General features: G+C 41.9%; 1 protein-coding gene across 4 annotated transcripts in view; it reads right to left on the minus strand.

Moving 5' to 3' along the window:
- Nucleotides 1-16140, minus strand: part of ttll7 (tubulin tyrosine ligase-like family, member 7) — a 68680-nt gene extending 52540 nt beyond the window's left edge. For 3 of the 4 annotated variants that reach the window (XM_062396142.1, XM_062396141.1, XM_062396139.1), the window contains exons 1-6: nt 15934-16140; nt 9530-9912; nt 9084-9212; nt 6530-6651; nt 3729-3796; nt 3192-3350 (exon numbers count right to left, since the gene is read on the minus strand). In XM_062396142.1, coding sequence (XP_062252126.1) covers nt 3192-3350; nt 3729-3796; nt 6530-6651; nt 9084-9212; nt 9530-9554 — 503 coding nt within the window. In that variant the 5' untranslated portion in view covers nt 9555-9912; nt 15934-16140. The remainder of the gene's footprint in view (nt 1-3191; nt 3351-3728; nt 3797-6529; nt 6652-9083; nt 9213-9529; nt 9913-15933) is intronic. The other variant, XM_062396140.1, reaches the window with a different exon arrangement.
- Between the last annotated feature and the right edge of the window lie 83 nt (nt 16141-16223).

Below are 16223 nucleotides of genomic sequence, written 5' to 3' on the forward strand. Positions count from 1 at the left end.
ATGACTGATGACATTGGCACTGTCTTATATTTATATATGCTGAGGCACAAAAAGAATGGGCCAAACAGTATACAGGTTGTACAGGTTTAAACACAATACTTAATTTCACAGTCATCTGGAAAAGCTCTAGAAAAGAAGAGCTGTATTTCTGGGACGTCGCATCTGGCTACACTGTTGATACGTTCAATCTTCACATCACAGATTAAATTCCCCCTGCTCCTGTTTTAAAATCATGAATATAAAGCGTAATAATCTACAGGAGTTGGAGATGCAATCTGAGGAGAAGATGTGTACACACCGCATGGAATCATTTTTTACATTTACATTAATTACATTTAGCCCTGGGAAGTACAAGGGGCAGAGCCATGGTGCCCTGGTGGTTTTCATCTGACCACCACTGCTGCAGAGCCTTCACTGAAAACATGTAAATCAGTGAGCTCAGCGTGCCTGAGGTCTAGCATGAGCAGGACAAGCTGCTTGGCTCTGTGGGGCATCGAGTGTTCCAAACATTTTGTTCCTCTGGCCTTCTAAATAAAACGGCTGAAAAATAAACGTACGTAAAACAGACAGGTACGAAACAAGTGCCGGTTTGTCCGAGCAATTCTCTGCGAGCATCTGGAGAACATTGGGATTTTATTTTGTTTTTTCGCTCGTTCTAAATTGCACAGTGCATCGAATGCTGGAGCCGGGTCCTTTAGCCGTGTGCAGGTTAATAGGAGCAGACACTTTGCTTCGTTCTAACCTCCACCCTAATTCATTTGCTTTGGTCTCCTGTCACTCACACTCAGGCCTTAAAGTATGCAGACCAGTACTGGACTGTGTTGGAGTTGTGTTAGTTTGGGTGCATCCATGTGGCTCTGCAACCGAGGGTGAGGGGCAATTATTTTTTCAAAACTTTGTGTGTGTTTAGTTTTGTCTTTCTATCCATATGTGTGTCAGTGTTACTGTGTGTGTGCAGAGAGGGTGAGGGGTCGTTCTTAAACAATCTCCCACTATGTAAAAGTCCCGGAACTGACCTATATCACAGACACTCACAAATAAGACCAACTTGGGCTAAATTGGTTTCATGCTCAACCAGGAAGGCTCCACTATACACATGCAGACCACAGGACACAATATTTTTGCCAAGATGCAAAGACATTATTGTTCACAAAAGTACATTTTGAGGTATTGAGATTTTGTGGCCCATAGCCACCAGAGAGCAAACATTGCTCTGTTCCTGTGGCTTCTGTAATCACAGCCAGAACATAAGGCATCGTGGGAACAGCGCAGACTGTGTTGTTATGTAACGGAAGAATTCACCTACTCAGTTAACTCAGTTAAAGAGGCTTTATTTTCCAAAAACCGGAGAGTCTGAATCTAGATTGGATCAGGTATCATCTTCCAGGTTATGATGAAATAAATTCTTGTTACAGCTATCTTCTTTTTCAGAGATCTGACAAAACCTTCCCATCTGTCAGATCTGCCTTGGTGTAATGATGTTGTTATGTTGGGTTTATCAATCACCACTTTCACCCACCAGCTAAAAGACAGCTGTATTAAAGAAGAGCGCCTGCTTATCACGGCTCTTGAACACAAAAGAACAGGAAGAACTTGATGGGAGCCTGACCGATGATGTGAGGGGCCCTCCTAACTGGCAGACAGCACGCTGAATGATGAGGACAGGGTTAACAGTGTTAGTTAGTCGTGGAGGAGTTGCTGAGGAGAAGACGACATGATTGATGAGCCGGGGTGTCAGATAATCACGGCCCACTCTCCCCTGCCTATTTAATTTGGCACCGGAGGGAATATCGCCTTTTTAAGCCCCACACGCGTTTTTATTTAGTTTCCCTTATAACATGCCGCGCTTCAGACACAAACAATAACTTCATTTGGTTGGCCGACGGAAAAATAAATTACAGGGGGTAGATATAACTTAATTTCCTGCCGCGTCACACCATGCAAAAAAAATTGAGAAAAATCTAATCTTGTGAGCTGCCCACCACTGAGTGGTTGAGCTAAACTCATCATCTTTCATATTCTTAATGTATTGCAATAATTCAGCCTTTGCAGCCTTTTATTCTTTAATAAATAAGGGCTTAGTGCTGCATGGAGTTATAAGTAATGCTCACATTATACCAGAAAAAACAAATTCAAAGAGAATGAGAGGGAAAGGTGAAGCACGATGAGCCATTTGTACTTCAATATCCCCACCTATTGGTGCCAGTGATGAATGCACTCCAAAGTATTTCTTCAGAACATGCACATCAGGGTTCACATTTAAATAAATATAATTCTTCGTAAAAAACAGTTACACTTGACCACTTCTTCGAATAATTTTTGCATCCTTTTTTAAATCACATATTCTGGTCAGAGAATACCAGATTCTATTTTCCCTGCGAGCTTCCCAATTCACATAAACTCCTTGTGGAAAGGAGAAATAACGCTTAATGCCTTATATCTGAGGTCTTCTCTCAGTAAGTGGCACCGGAAACATCTCCAAAAATCAGGGAGCCTAATTTACAAGATGACCAAACTAGCTCAAAGGGATCTTCTTCTTATTATCTGAATACTCCACATTTCCACAGTCAGGATTGAAGAATGTGACAGAAATGTGACATCCTGTCCTAAGATGTTCTAAATTGTGAAATATGAATTCAGGACCAACAGCCGCCTCCTCTTTTGATAACAAGATGATATTGAGAGACAGAGAACACTGCAGCTGCCACCTTGGTCCATTTTCTAGTCAGACTGGTCTCTGCTGATGGTGCCTCATAAAGGAATCCAATAATCACATGCAGAAACCTTCAGGGAAGAAACTACGGTAACTGGAAAGGATCATGCATATGTGTGTGTGTGTGTGTGTGTGTGTGTGTGTCTGTGTGTGTGTGTCTGTGTGTGTGTGTGTGTGTGTGTGTTCATGTGTTTTTCTCCCTCCGTCTGATTTATGGAGATTGTGACCATCAAGGACAATGAGTCCATCATTGAGATCCACCTACACTCTCAGCATGATGTTTCCACAGATGTCCATGTCAGGGTCAAAAACCTTTTATTGTCTTGTTTTGTTGTGCTTGTCCTTTATTTGTTCTACCCCTAACACCCTCCTATGACTCACTTTCTTTCTTCCTATCCCCTCCGTCAGTCACTCTCTCACTCTCCAGTCATACTATTGATGTGCTGTGATTGCTCTTGGGCACTGCCCTCTGACCTACCCGTGACCCATGGCTCCATTGGCAGGTTTGACGATAAAGGTCTTCTGTTTGCGTTTCCTGCGCAGTTCTTTGACGTAGTTCTGGAACTGAGTGTACTCAGCTGGGAAGATCCAGGTTTTGGGTATGAAGCTGTATTCTTGAGGCTGGATCTTGATCATTCTGGAGAGATAGGGAGGAAGCAAATTTTAGTTCTTTGTTCAAATGAATATGATCCAATTTTCTCATTTCAAGACTTTCCATTCATCCATCCATCGATTATCTACTGTACACCATTTACCCTGTTGATGTACATGTTTTTAAATTATAATTAGCATTTTCTTGTTTAAATTACATCCACCTACATTCTCTTCTTTAACATAAGTGTCTTCTTCCTTATTGGCTTCAGCTGGTAAATGGGGAATGCTACAGGTCACCGGCTGTAATGTCTTGGGAGGCGAGCTGGTTAAACACTGAGCTTTGAACTACTCCTGCTTCTGCACGTCATCAACCGAACCAAAGAAATCTAATGTTCCATGTTAAGAGAGACAGAAAACTTACTTGGACATGTTTCTTGCGAGGCAGTCTTTCCGGCAGATTTCGCCCATGCCAGGGAAATGGTTAATTCTCTGCAGAGGGACAGGCAGACATAATAATGCTGTTAGGGCCATTACGCCACTCAATTCCACCCCCGCCCCTTCATAAAAATGAGCACATTAGAGGCAGCAACCTGAAGTGAGCTTACAATGTCCTGACATTTATGCCCAATTACGGACTCAAAACAAAAAGGTGACGCTGAGACCTTTCTCAACCCTTATTTAGTTTACCATGTTTTTTTTATACTTTAAAGGTTGGGGAGGAAAGAGGCGAGAGAAAAAAAAAAAGAAGATCAATCTCAACTCCGAGGGGCCGAGGTAATTGGTTCTGCATCACAAGCTCCTGCAGTGACAGTTGAATGAATTGCTTTGAGTGCGTAGAAAAGAGGGGGGGGCGGAGGGAAAGGAAAAAACTCTGGATTTTCTGTATTCTTTGACCAAATGAGCCTGAACAGGGGCGTTAATTAGGCTCGTATGAACTGAAACTTGACAGCAAACTCTCACAGTACATCACTAAAAAGGGAAAAATTAGCAGAGGGAGAGAGAGAACGAGGGGAGGGAGGGGGTGGGGGGGTGGGGGGGGGGGTTAGAACGGAGAGTATAAAAGGAATCTGTGATTATTATCCAAACGAGACAGACGTAATTAGGGATTCGGAAGAATTGCACAATTATGCCAATGCTGTGAGACGACGTGGCTTGCGCAGGGAAATCAAAACCAATTGTTGAGGGACTCCTACTTTTCATCTGAGACATTATCTCATGAAACAGCACAGCAGCACAAGGGAACGAGTGAAAACAATCGAGAGCAAATCACCAGTTCTGTGTGAAACATTAGCCACACCGCAAAATGTTAAGCTGTTACGGTATTTGTAATATTCAATATGCTCAGCTGAACTCTTGCTGCCCCTATCCTTCCTAACAAGATATACTCTTTCTGACCATTCTGAAATTGTATCGATCATTAGTAGCCCCTCTAATCAAATAAGCACTCGTTAAGACGGAGGGCAAACGCTGGAAGGAGAGAGGGGGGAGCAGTCAAGATCAAGCAGCAGGACGGGCAGGTCAAACAGAGGTAAGATCACTCTCAGAATAGCAGACACAACTCAGAGCAACCCTTGTTGTTTAGGCCTGTCTTATCAACATCACTGGTGACATTTGAAACCAGGCCCACAACCCCCTGCTGCTCACAACTTGTCAGTCTAACTGTCAGTCTTCCATCTGTCTCATTGTAGGCTCTGTTGTTACCTCAGCCGCTCACGCTGTCCGCCCCTCTCTCCTATTTGCTATTCACCCTCTTACCTCCCGGGGTCTAAGGGAAAGCAGATGGGCAGATTCATAGTCTGTCCATCTTCATGTATTTCTCCCCCTCTGTTCTACTTTATTCTGACGTCTACTATTTCAATTGAATGGTCTTTGCTTTCCCAATTTCATCTGTACAAATGCCTATATATACCATTTCCTTTTCAACTGCACACACTTTATCCTTATATTTTCTATTATATTACTTCCACTGGGGATAGGTATAAGATATAAGTTGGTAAGGCACCAGGTAAGGTGAAAATGATCGGGTTTATCATGTTCAGCAACCTGACCCATGGTTTTCAAGAAAACTTCTCAGTAAACTGTTTAGAACGGAGACAGTTTATTGGGGAGGTAATATAAGGGAGGTAATATAAATTACCCTCCCTAATCTTAAGGGATACATCTCACTTTGAAATACTTCTTAAGAAAACGTGCAACATTGTATTTTGCACATTTATCCCATTTAGTTGAGTTTATGTTTCTTTTCATTTAGTTTTTTGTAAAGCCCTTTTTTCGTGATTTGTCTACATAATAAAACTGGCTTCACTTGATGAAGTAACTGCAACTCACCCTTATTGCTCCTGCTATCTGTATAGATAGATTTATTATTAAATAAAAAAGTATGTGTAGGTGGGCAATGACCTCAGATTCCTCTACATTGTGTTGCATGAAAGGCATCAGTATACTCCCTTTTAAATATGTTCTCATTAAAGTGTCAATTAAAATGTGACATTTCTTCACTGCTGAGTTTAACCAGCAATATTCGTTTGTGAAGCTTTGTTGTCCTCACATGTAATGTGTTGGCATGAACATTTATAGCAAATAAAATGACAACAGGGATACATTTAAAGTTTTCTGTTTAAATCTTTTTTCGACTGTAAGTGAGAATAAACCTTTTGTTACAGATCAGACTTGTTTATATTTTACTGAAGCATGAGGCTTTTTTGCATCAGAGTGGTTTTGTTTCTTCAATTGAATCAAATGTAGGAATGCTTTGTCCTCAAGGAATCTGCAGAAATTCATGTTTAACCAAAATAGGGAAAAGAAGGTTTTTTGTTTCTCTTCACCCAAACATTATTTTGATATGCACTGTCTCATCTCTTTCACCTTTTCTCTTAGGGAATACATCACCTTATCTATCACAGATACACTATGAGGCATGTCATTTTGTTTCCTAAGTCAGGTGACCACATATGATCTTTTTCAGACTTGCTCCTCAAAACCTATAATTCCCACTTTTGCCCAGTTCCAGTGGGAGCTCACAGGAGGGAGCTGATCAGTAACTTAATCCTTGGCTGTTTGCCACTAAGCAGTTTCATTGGATCACGCTGTAACAGTTCAAATTCAGACATTTCCCCATTCTGTGAAGAAATTGAATCTGCCACCCTTTGGGTCATAAACTCTCCTCTCAAGCCTCTGGGTAACCAAGGTGTGCTGAGTTGACATGGCAGCCGCGCAGCCTACCTGATAATTCCTGAGCTCAGCGATTTTCTCGTGCTGCACGGCCGAGTCACTCCAGATGAGGTTGGCCGTCTCGTCTTCATCCCGGGTCTTGATGAAGTCCATCTCATTGATGGCAATGCGAACTGAGGGGGAAAACACTCATTAGACCGTATCTCCATTAATTGAATGAACAACACGGACATTTAAATAAACTATCGATTCTTTCTTTAGGAAAATCCTCACAGCTATTTTCATGGTGACAACTGTGTGATATTGAAGCACAAATGAGGAAATTACATTTAGACCCACAAATCAAATATTTCTGCTCTATAGATCAGTGTTTCACTCCAACAGTTTGCTTTGCTTCAACTCTGTTTTGCATACATTAAGAGAGAAATGGGTCCTGGAGATTGTAGATCAAAAAGCTAACAGCAATATTTACCATTCATGGGATGGTAGCAGAGCAGCCAATCGTTATGCCTCTCTTCAAAAAAGATAAATGAATTGCCCATAATGCATTTAAATCCCAGAGGAAACCCCACAGTATTAGAGATAGGTGGCAAGCCCATTTTGACATTAATCCAACAACTATTCATTATTCAGTGAGTAATGAAAAATTCATATGCCCTAACGAAACGGTATTAATTAATTTTCTTGAAAGCCTTCACAAACCTGGAGAAGGCTCGCCTAATGTTGCATGATGGCATTTGAATGGGAAGAGGACGGTTTCCATGTGACTTCATCCATCTGTACAGGTTGAGTTAGTCGAGGCTAACAGTGTTTTGCTAACTGGAACTGGGTGAGTTTACATCACAGCAGGCCTGTGCCTACAGTCCCCGGCAGGGGCTTTCAGTACAAACCTCTAATCAATCCTTTCTTAAATATCTAACTGCGCATATAAATCCTTAGGCCCTGGGATTACGGTCCCTTCTCAGTGGGTGGGAAGCAAATTTCCAACACCATTTCCCCTGACCTTTAACCTTTCCTGGGATACTATAAATTTTAAGACAAAAAAAGACAGGTGCATTAAAAGCAACAGCAAAAATGAGCCATCCATCTGGCCCTTAGTGTTAATTTCCCTCCGAAATAGCGGTGCACTACCCGCAGAATGACCACTGAGAGGGTCTCGTCACAGCTAGCGAACTGACTCACAGCTAGACTCCCATCTTCCTGCAGAATCCCGCCCGCCCCTAACTTCCACTGGCTGCTGCTGACTCCTTAGTTTCATGGGTTGTACCTCACCCCTGAGAGCTGTGCTGCCACACAATATACAGAGCAGGCGAAGGACTGCTTACTGCGCTCTTTTGGTCTATCTCAAAAAAAGAAAAGGAAAAAAAACTCACTGCCAAGTTAAATTACCTCAATAAAGATTTATGTACGTGTGGCCAAGGCCGAGCTGTCTCAGAGTGAACAGTTCCACTGGACTGGAATAGCTTTAAATTAAGACATTATCGCAATGACCTGCATCAAACAATCTGCCACCGCAAATTATTTGTTATAGTCGAGAAATATTGTGATTGGAGTTTTCAAGGACTGACTGAGCCGCACTGAGAACTGTTCCTGAAACTAACACACAATTCACTGTGTAACCGTACATTAATGTTGCCCACTGGACTATCCCACACGCCGGTCCTGCTCACTCAAGGAAATAAATTTATTTAGTATATAAATTCAGAAGCTTGAATTCTGAGGGTTTGTAGTGTACACACTTTCACCGGATCTGATTGAAATAGCTTATCAATCAATTGACATGGAATGTGTGTTTGTTAATATTAACATGTTAAGTGCAGTATCTTTAAAAAAAAGAATAACTGACTTTATTACTTCTATGCATTTGTTTGTCAGCAGGTTCGTGCCAAAAATACTTTTAGGATTTAAAAGAAACTTGGTGGAAGTTTTATTGACATTTTCACAGATTTACGAGGGAATAATTCATGTATCTCGATGAAAAGACTCAGGCATATTTAGGGGACTGATACATATGAGTGTGTGCAATTTGGTTGGGCTTGATTGAATTTACAGGATTCTCTGGGCCTTGGCGGAGTGCCTTTCTTGGATTAATGCTGCAACTGAAACCACAGCCACTCACACCACTTCTAAACCTTTTCAGGCTACTTGTTTTGTTTTCAAAACAAAAAACATCTTTACTTGGATAAAGTACAACGATGAAAGGGTTTCATCAGCCATCTCGCAGAAAGCCTCTTTCATCCTTTAGTGGTTTCTCATTCAAGATGAACTCTGAGATCAAAAGGTAGTTCAACTCTGTACACTGACGTTTCTGTAGTGTTATATTTTCTATTTTACACTTTTTTAATCATATTTTGTTTTTTTAATTCTTGAGCATTATTAGAAGAGAGCCTGTGACTCAAGCATTTAATTGCCAGCGACTGCTTAATTGTTATCTCTGTGCATTTGATAGTTAAACTCTTGAATCTTGAATCTACATGTCTTAGTTAGCGCCTTCTCAAACCTGTCTCTAATCCAGTCTAATAATCTTTACTGAATATGTATGTATTGCTGTAATAACTGCGATTTCAAAATAATTTTAACATCACAAGAGACAGGTTTACCGTACCAATCTCATATTTGGTGCCAGCAACATTGGCGTTGATCCGGCCTTTTTTCTTTTTCATGTGTGCCTTCCTGCCGCTGCTCTGGTAGGAGCCCACAGATGGCCTCTTCATGGGGGACGCTCCTTGATCCTCTGGAGGAAGAGACAGCACACAGTAAAACTAGATACAGAGACAGCTTGTGCTCCTGACAGGGGGTTGTACAAGTCACTGGAGTTTTCAAATATAGTTCTCTAATATCTGCTGGGGTTTTTTGTTGAGTTGTCTAAGAGTACTTTTATTAATACATGTGTATGTGGCTCTAAGCAAGAGAGAATAGCACAGAAGAAAAGCCAGGTAGGTAGAGGTATGGACTGGTGTCCGGGCTTATATGTGCTCCACATTGTATAATATGCATGCAGAATAACCCTGTCGGTCATGGAGAGTTGAGAGTTGGACTACTCTTACTCACCTCCATCATTGGGAGGGGAGGGCATCTCAGGGGCTGGAGTAGCGAAGGGGCAAGCCGAGCTTTCTGCCAGGCTCGTTGGGCGGGCCTCACTGGGGAACTCACTGCACCCTCCAGGGGCTCTCTCCCACTCGCTCTAGTTAGTCTTCTAGGCCGTGTGGACGATGCGTTTCGGGACGGCCCTGTGGATCATCTGGGCATCTCCCCAGTGCCCCTCAGCAGCGTTGAGAGTAGCAGAATCTGAGCAAGCACTGGAGTTGGAAGGGGGTGGTGGGGGATGAGCGGGAGGGGGAGGGACTCTCAAGGGTCCACACAGCCCCAGCTAATTTACAGACCCCGAGAGGAGAAAGTGAGGGAGGGGTGGACCGAGGGAAAGATAGGAATGCCTGTGGAGGAGAAGAAAAAAGACCTTTTACAGCTGCAGAACAGCAGCAGTACGGGCTGACTGCTCAGAGGGAGTCTGCGGTGCACACGTGTGGATTAGCTGGACCTGAGTGTGTTGGACATGCGTTTGATTCAAAGCACACAGGCCTATCACAGTCTACATCAGTCAATCTGACATTGATCATAGCAGCTCAGGGAGGAATCCGTGCAGCTCTGACACCGCAGAGCCGTACGGATGAAATAATCTAAAGCTGTGTGATGTCCGCCGGACTAATTGGTATTCCGTGGAACCACTGTGAAATATTAATGCGGCTGTCAAGTAAAAAAAGAGTTTGCAGCATCTCATTGTGTCTGATACTTGTGCCAGCTGGGTTTCATTGTATGGCTGGGAGGTCACTTCATTCAAACAGATGGCATCTTTACAGTGGTTTGTTAAAAGGATGCTGCAGGCTATGAACAATGTGCGAAATTAACACCAGTCCCCAGCCAAAGTCTGTCATTGTTTGGCTGCAGTCCGTGTGTGTGTGTGTCATCAAACCATTTTTGGAGGTAATCAACCAATGCTGAGATGTCCCATCACATCCAATGTGTGTTGGCTGGAACAGCACAGTGACTCAGTGGCTAGAAGCGCTACCTCACAGCAAGAAGGGATCGTTTGAAGCCCTGTCGTCTTTCTGTTAGATTCATGTGTTCCTCTTTTTGTCGCTGTGGGTTCTTGTGTCTACATTCCTCCCCTTCTCACAGCCCTAGCAGCCTTGACGTAGATCGAGGACTTCTAACCAACCACAGGTGTGAATATGTGTGACTCCATCCAGCGATAGACTCTAGCAAACCATAAATTGTTTCCCCCACCTCACTTGGAGCGATTCCAGCCGCTTATATGAGCCCCACAAATCAAATGGTGCTAAATGTTTAGTCACAATGATCCTTACAAATGGACTGAGGGGTCAGAAGCTGTCCTCCCTCTTCCAATCACAGGAGGAACAGTATATTTATCAGAGTAGCACTAATCTTTTTTTCTTGTGAATTATGGGAAAGTAAAAACTCTTCAAGTCATATCACCTAAATAAAATAAGGGAGAATATAACCCTCTTTGGTTGACCTGGCCAAACACATAAACCTATCCATAGTGTGAAATGCCTCTTTTACTCTTTTTTTCGGGGGCCACATGCCAAAATGACTGGTAACCACTACTCAGAGGAGCTAATCGTGCTTGATTCCTTATGATATCGCTTGGAAAGAGGGACAATGTCAGTAATGATAATCAAGATGTAATGATTTTATAGGATGATAACAAATCACAAATCATCAAAAAAGTAAAGCTAAAAAGATTCAGGAAGTTGGTCAGTGGGATATATTGACACATATAAAGACCCTGTCAATAAATCACAAGTAACATAAACTAGTTAGGCTACAGTGTGCCGTTTCATGGTTCTTCTTATGCATTTCATAAAGAGATCAACAGTAGCCTCTAGTGGTGAAAAGCACAGTTCCTCTCTACCAATGTTTTCTGTCCACACACATGTCAGATACACCTCAAGATGCACATGTACACACATTTAAATACATCCACACAATCTGACTTAAAAAGCAAATATGTTGATTTGATTAATATCCTTAAACAAATCAGATTAGGGAAACAATCCCTTCTCGTTTCTTGGTGGCTCAGTCGTCTTTGCTGTCTGTGCACATTGATTCCGGGGAGGAGAAGGACTGGCATGACATCAACAGAGAGGGGGAGAGCAACAACAAAGAGTGAGAGTGATAAAAAAGAGGCAAGCTGTGCTGTTGACAACCTGCCCCCACCTCCTGTCGCTGTACAGGAGGAACAGAGGACACTGTCTCAGTAAGTGCACCGGACCTCTGTGTCATGTAAACCCTCTGGAGCAAGGAGGTCAGATCACAAAGACGCATATGATGCAACTAAACGTCTAGAAACACACATAAGTTGAGGGCACACGATTACCTTTATTAGATGGTGATGTCAAATGTACTTGTTCAGCACAATATCACATTAATTTAAGTAACAATAGTTATATCAATCAATCAACCAATCTCAATATCAACAGGTACTGGGAAAGGATATAATCAATCTAATAAATTTCAAGTGCGGAAACACCAAATCCAGTAAAAAAGCAATAAAATTATCAAAAGAAAATAAAGTTACCCTAAGTTGAGTTAATAAAGATAAAATAATAAGTAAAGTAAGGTATTTAAATAAAATAAATAACCTCTTAATTCTTTGTCCCAGTTCAATTATAATCAATGGTGAAAATATATTTCAGATCTTTGGCTAAAGAGTTGATATTTGACATGAATCCTGTTTTCACTGATAATCAGATTGAATTTATTTCCTTAGTAAAACGTCTCAGCTTTACATTTGCCTGGCAACAGATCAACATGAGATGAGGCCCTTTAGTCAGATACTGATGGATGACCCAGTACCAAGAGACTTTGCTGTCTTTTCATCGTTTGTCTTAGTTGCAGTGGTGGTTATCAACCACAAGAGGGCCTAGTTTTACTGTCTGACACAATAATTCAGCTCATCACCATATTCATATGATCGGTTTGTTGATTTCAAAAAAAGACATAATAACCTCTTTAAGGAGGAATAATATGAGAATTACATTTATTTTTATTTTTAACTAATTTTGTTTGGTTTAATCTTCTGTGTTAAATTTTCATTGCCTTTATAATATTAACTGTTTTTAACATATTAAATTAAAATTGGCATCTGCCTATATGTAAATAGTACATGTTTGCCTTTTTGTCAATTTATATTTTAGTTACTGAAGTAAAAAACACCCCTCTTCAACACTGGATTTGGGTAAACGAGAAGAAAAAAACTTTATGTTGTAAAATCTCTCCTATATTTCCAATTTTAGAAAAAGTATTCCTTTCTAATGAAATATAAATGTTTCAGAACTAATCAAAACCATGCTGCACTGTCTTACTTAAAATACCACACTTTGCTGAAGCTTCATTAAGATGCCTTCCTTGGATATATTTTTCAGTTTGTATCACATTAAGTATCAATATTAGAAAATCCTCAAAACATTGTTATTTTTTACTAACGTACGATTACATTTCACTGCAAGGACTAGAAAACATAATCACATCTAATCCGTCAGTAAAGAATAACCTACACAATCTTAACCAAATCCCTTCCTCTCAGTATATTTCATTAATCCTGAGACGGAGCAATGACACCTTTTCTCCAACAGAGTGCGCCAGAGGGACAAAAGAGCAGAGCTGAATGGGCAGAGCTCCCATGGATGCTGAGCTCATCGTGCCTGTTATACACACACACACACAAACACACCAACACACCAACACACCAACACAACAAACACAACACAACACAACACAACACAGAAAGGCTTTATTACAGAGAGTCAGCTCTACATGCTGCTCATCTGCCGCACTCTCTGTCACTGGCTAACATGCAAAACAAATACACGTTTGTCTTTCTGGTCATTGTTATGCAAAGTCTTCCCCTCACATCTCTGTGCAAGCCGGTAAAATGTGTTTGTGGTTCTCCTTCAGAAATGTGTATTTGTTTTGTCACACATTTTCAGAAAAGTGGCTCAATTTAAAAAGGCCATAGAGAAATGTATCTTACGCACATATTATAACCACTATCGTTAGATGATGGTGCTTCAGAAATACTGTATCCTCTTTAGAATCAGAGGCAAAGCTGCAAGACAGCACAAGCAGCACTACAATGAGTGTGAGCCAAAGGAACCAAAGCAGCAGGTTCAGTGGTGTCCCACCTATTACACAAGTCCCTTCAACGAGCAGCAGTTCTTCCCCCGAGGGGCTTGTTTTATGTCCTCACTGCCCTACATGAAACTACATCTTGAAAGCAGTCGTCAAATACTGAATCAATAGAGACGCTCTGGGAAACACCACTTAGCTTTGTGTTGAAGAGCAGGGTTTGCAGACACAAGCTCTTTTCTCTACAGTACATGTGCTGTTCCCCGGTCTTGTTATTATAGCAGGGCCGGGACCTCGGGGTACGTATGACCCTATGACCATTCAAAGGGGCAGAGACCATGGCTAACAATGGAGACAGGTTGTACTATTACACATCCTCGACTGGAAAACAAATGTAAACAAATGAATATTTTGCTGGAAATGTAGCTTCTGTCATACCAATAGTAAACACCCTTTCCACAGCATGTTTTCTCATGTTTAAAAGGAGCAAAAGACCATCTGTAAAAGATACTGTGAACTTGCAAGTTCCCTGCTTTCTTTCTTTTTTTTTAAACGCTTCCACTTTTCATTATCTAATTGGCCACGACCACTGCATTGTCCTTCCAGGAAAAATCTTAGCTGCTCTCACAGGAAAGTAGTTGTTCTAGAATTGCCATAGAAACTAAATTTAGCTAGAGGCAGTGACCCAACACCGGCTTCATGCCTTTTTCCAGATATGTGGAGGAACAAGTGTGGGAGCTTTCAGCCCACAGTGAACTGAAATACACCAACAAACAGCCCAACGTTCATCCTAACTTTAAATCAGAGAGAATCTACAGGGATACAGGCAAAATGGTCCAAGGCAAAATTCAGCGCTATTGTATAAATGTAAATGTACATTCAAAACAACCTTGCCTGACCTTATTTTTCTGTCAATGTACACATAGAATAATCGTGTGTCATACGTATTGCCTATATTCACGAATAACACTTTGTATTATATGACTTAAAAAAGTGCAACACACAAGCACATGTACAATGGACACATCTGTAAACTCTTTTCAATCATATGCATTTATATCCTCATACAGAATATACTTTTTTTGTGTTGTACTTTATATTATATAACACATCTATATCATATTTGGTGTTCTGGATTAGAGGGTCACAGTGTCTAATTCCTTAGTTGTAACATGGATCTGTACACAGAGAGGATTCTTGGTCTAACTGAAAAGCTTTAAGGACAATAGAAACATCTTAGTGTTATACCACATGGGGGGGGGGACAGATAAGAAGTTTGTGTCACTGGGAGTCATGTCAAGATTGTTGTTATTTCCTAAAGAATGGAGGCTGTGTCAAGGTAAAACGTATTCCAATGTCAGAGACAGGATGGCATAGCACATAAAACATCTTAACCTATTGCTTTCTAATTTGCAGAATTTAAGTCATCAAACAATGTGTAAAACACAAATTATTTGACAACCTATTAATTTAAAACCTCCTGGATACATGACAATAATGGGACTATACATCATCATCATCCTCATCAGGGGCAGAATGTCAGAGGTTGCGCTGTTGATATTATTATGTAATCTGTCAGTATGGGTCATCTACAGGGCGCTGTGGTGTGAGAGTGGCACGTTGGCCTGAAACACAGACAGGAATAGATCACATGACTCTTCAAACACCACGTCCCATCATGCCACCCACCAGACTGGGAAAGCTAAACACGAGCAGCAGACTTGCAATGTGCATACAGAGCAGTTTTTTTGCAGAGCTAGCCCTGATTGCTAAATAGCTATGCTACTGTGAGGACCCTGTCAATGAAAATCAGTCAATATGGTATCTTCCAGATCACAGGGAGGACTGAAGGCCACCCCCCCCTTCACAGACACTGTGTTTTGGGATTAGCGCTAAATGGATTTCTTAAATCTGGCATTTGGGGTATATTGGCTAGTAATGCTTTCAAGGAAAACGTGTTGCGCTCGTGATTTAACGTGACACAGCCTGGAAACGTGTGCTATTGCTGTGTATTAAATGCTAGCACCCTAAAGCTAACGCCAGGTTAGCCACTTGTATAAAGCAGGTGGAAGGAGCACCCGGGTAAACGAGCCAGTCAGGGCTACACAGTCAACTCCGACGTAGAAACGTGACAACATGGAAGGTTTTTAAACATGTAAAGAATGAGGACGTTCCTCTTTCAGCACAAGTAGATAACAAACCCCAGAGTGAGACACCGTGGAGGGACTCGAATGAAACAAAATGACCCTGCACTGCTCCGTTAGCTTAGCCGCTGCCGTACGATGGATGGAGAGCAGTGCGGTTACCTTCTTTATTCCAAGACACAGGCGCTGCACCAGCTCCTCTGCCGGGCTCGTCCCCACCACACGTCGCCGTGAAGAGAGACACCCGGGACCCGGGACTACCTACCACCCTGCAACGGTGTTCATGGCGTGTGCATGCGTTACTACGGCGGACTGACAAGACACTGGACACCGGGGATCCTGGGCTTCTTCTCCTGTGTGCGCTGCTGGAGCGAGTCCACGGGCAAAACCACTCGCTCCACGGAGAGAGGGGGGTGGGGGGGGGGGGGGGGGCTGGTGAGGGGTAGCTCTGG

Source organism: Platichthys flesus, chromosome 9 (genome assembly GCF_949316205.1).
Source record: "Platichthys flesus chromosome 9, fPlaFle2.1, whole genome shotgun sequence".
Classification (NCBI taxonomy): Eukaryota; Metazoa; Chordata; class Actinopteri; order Pleuronectiformes; family Pleuronectidae; genus Platichthys; species Platichthys flesus.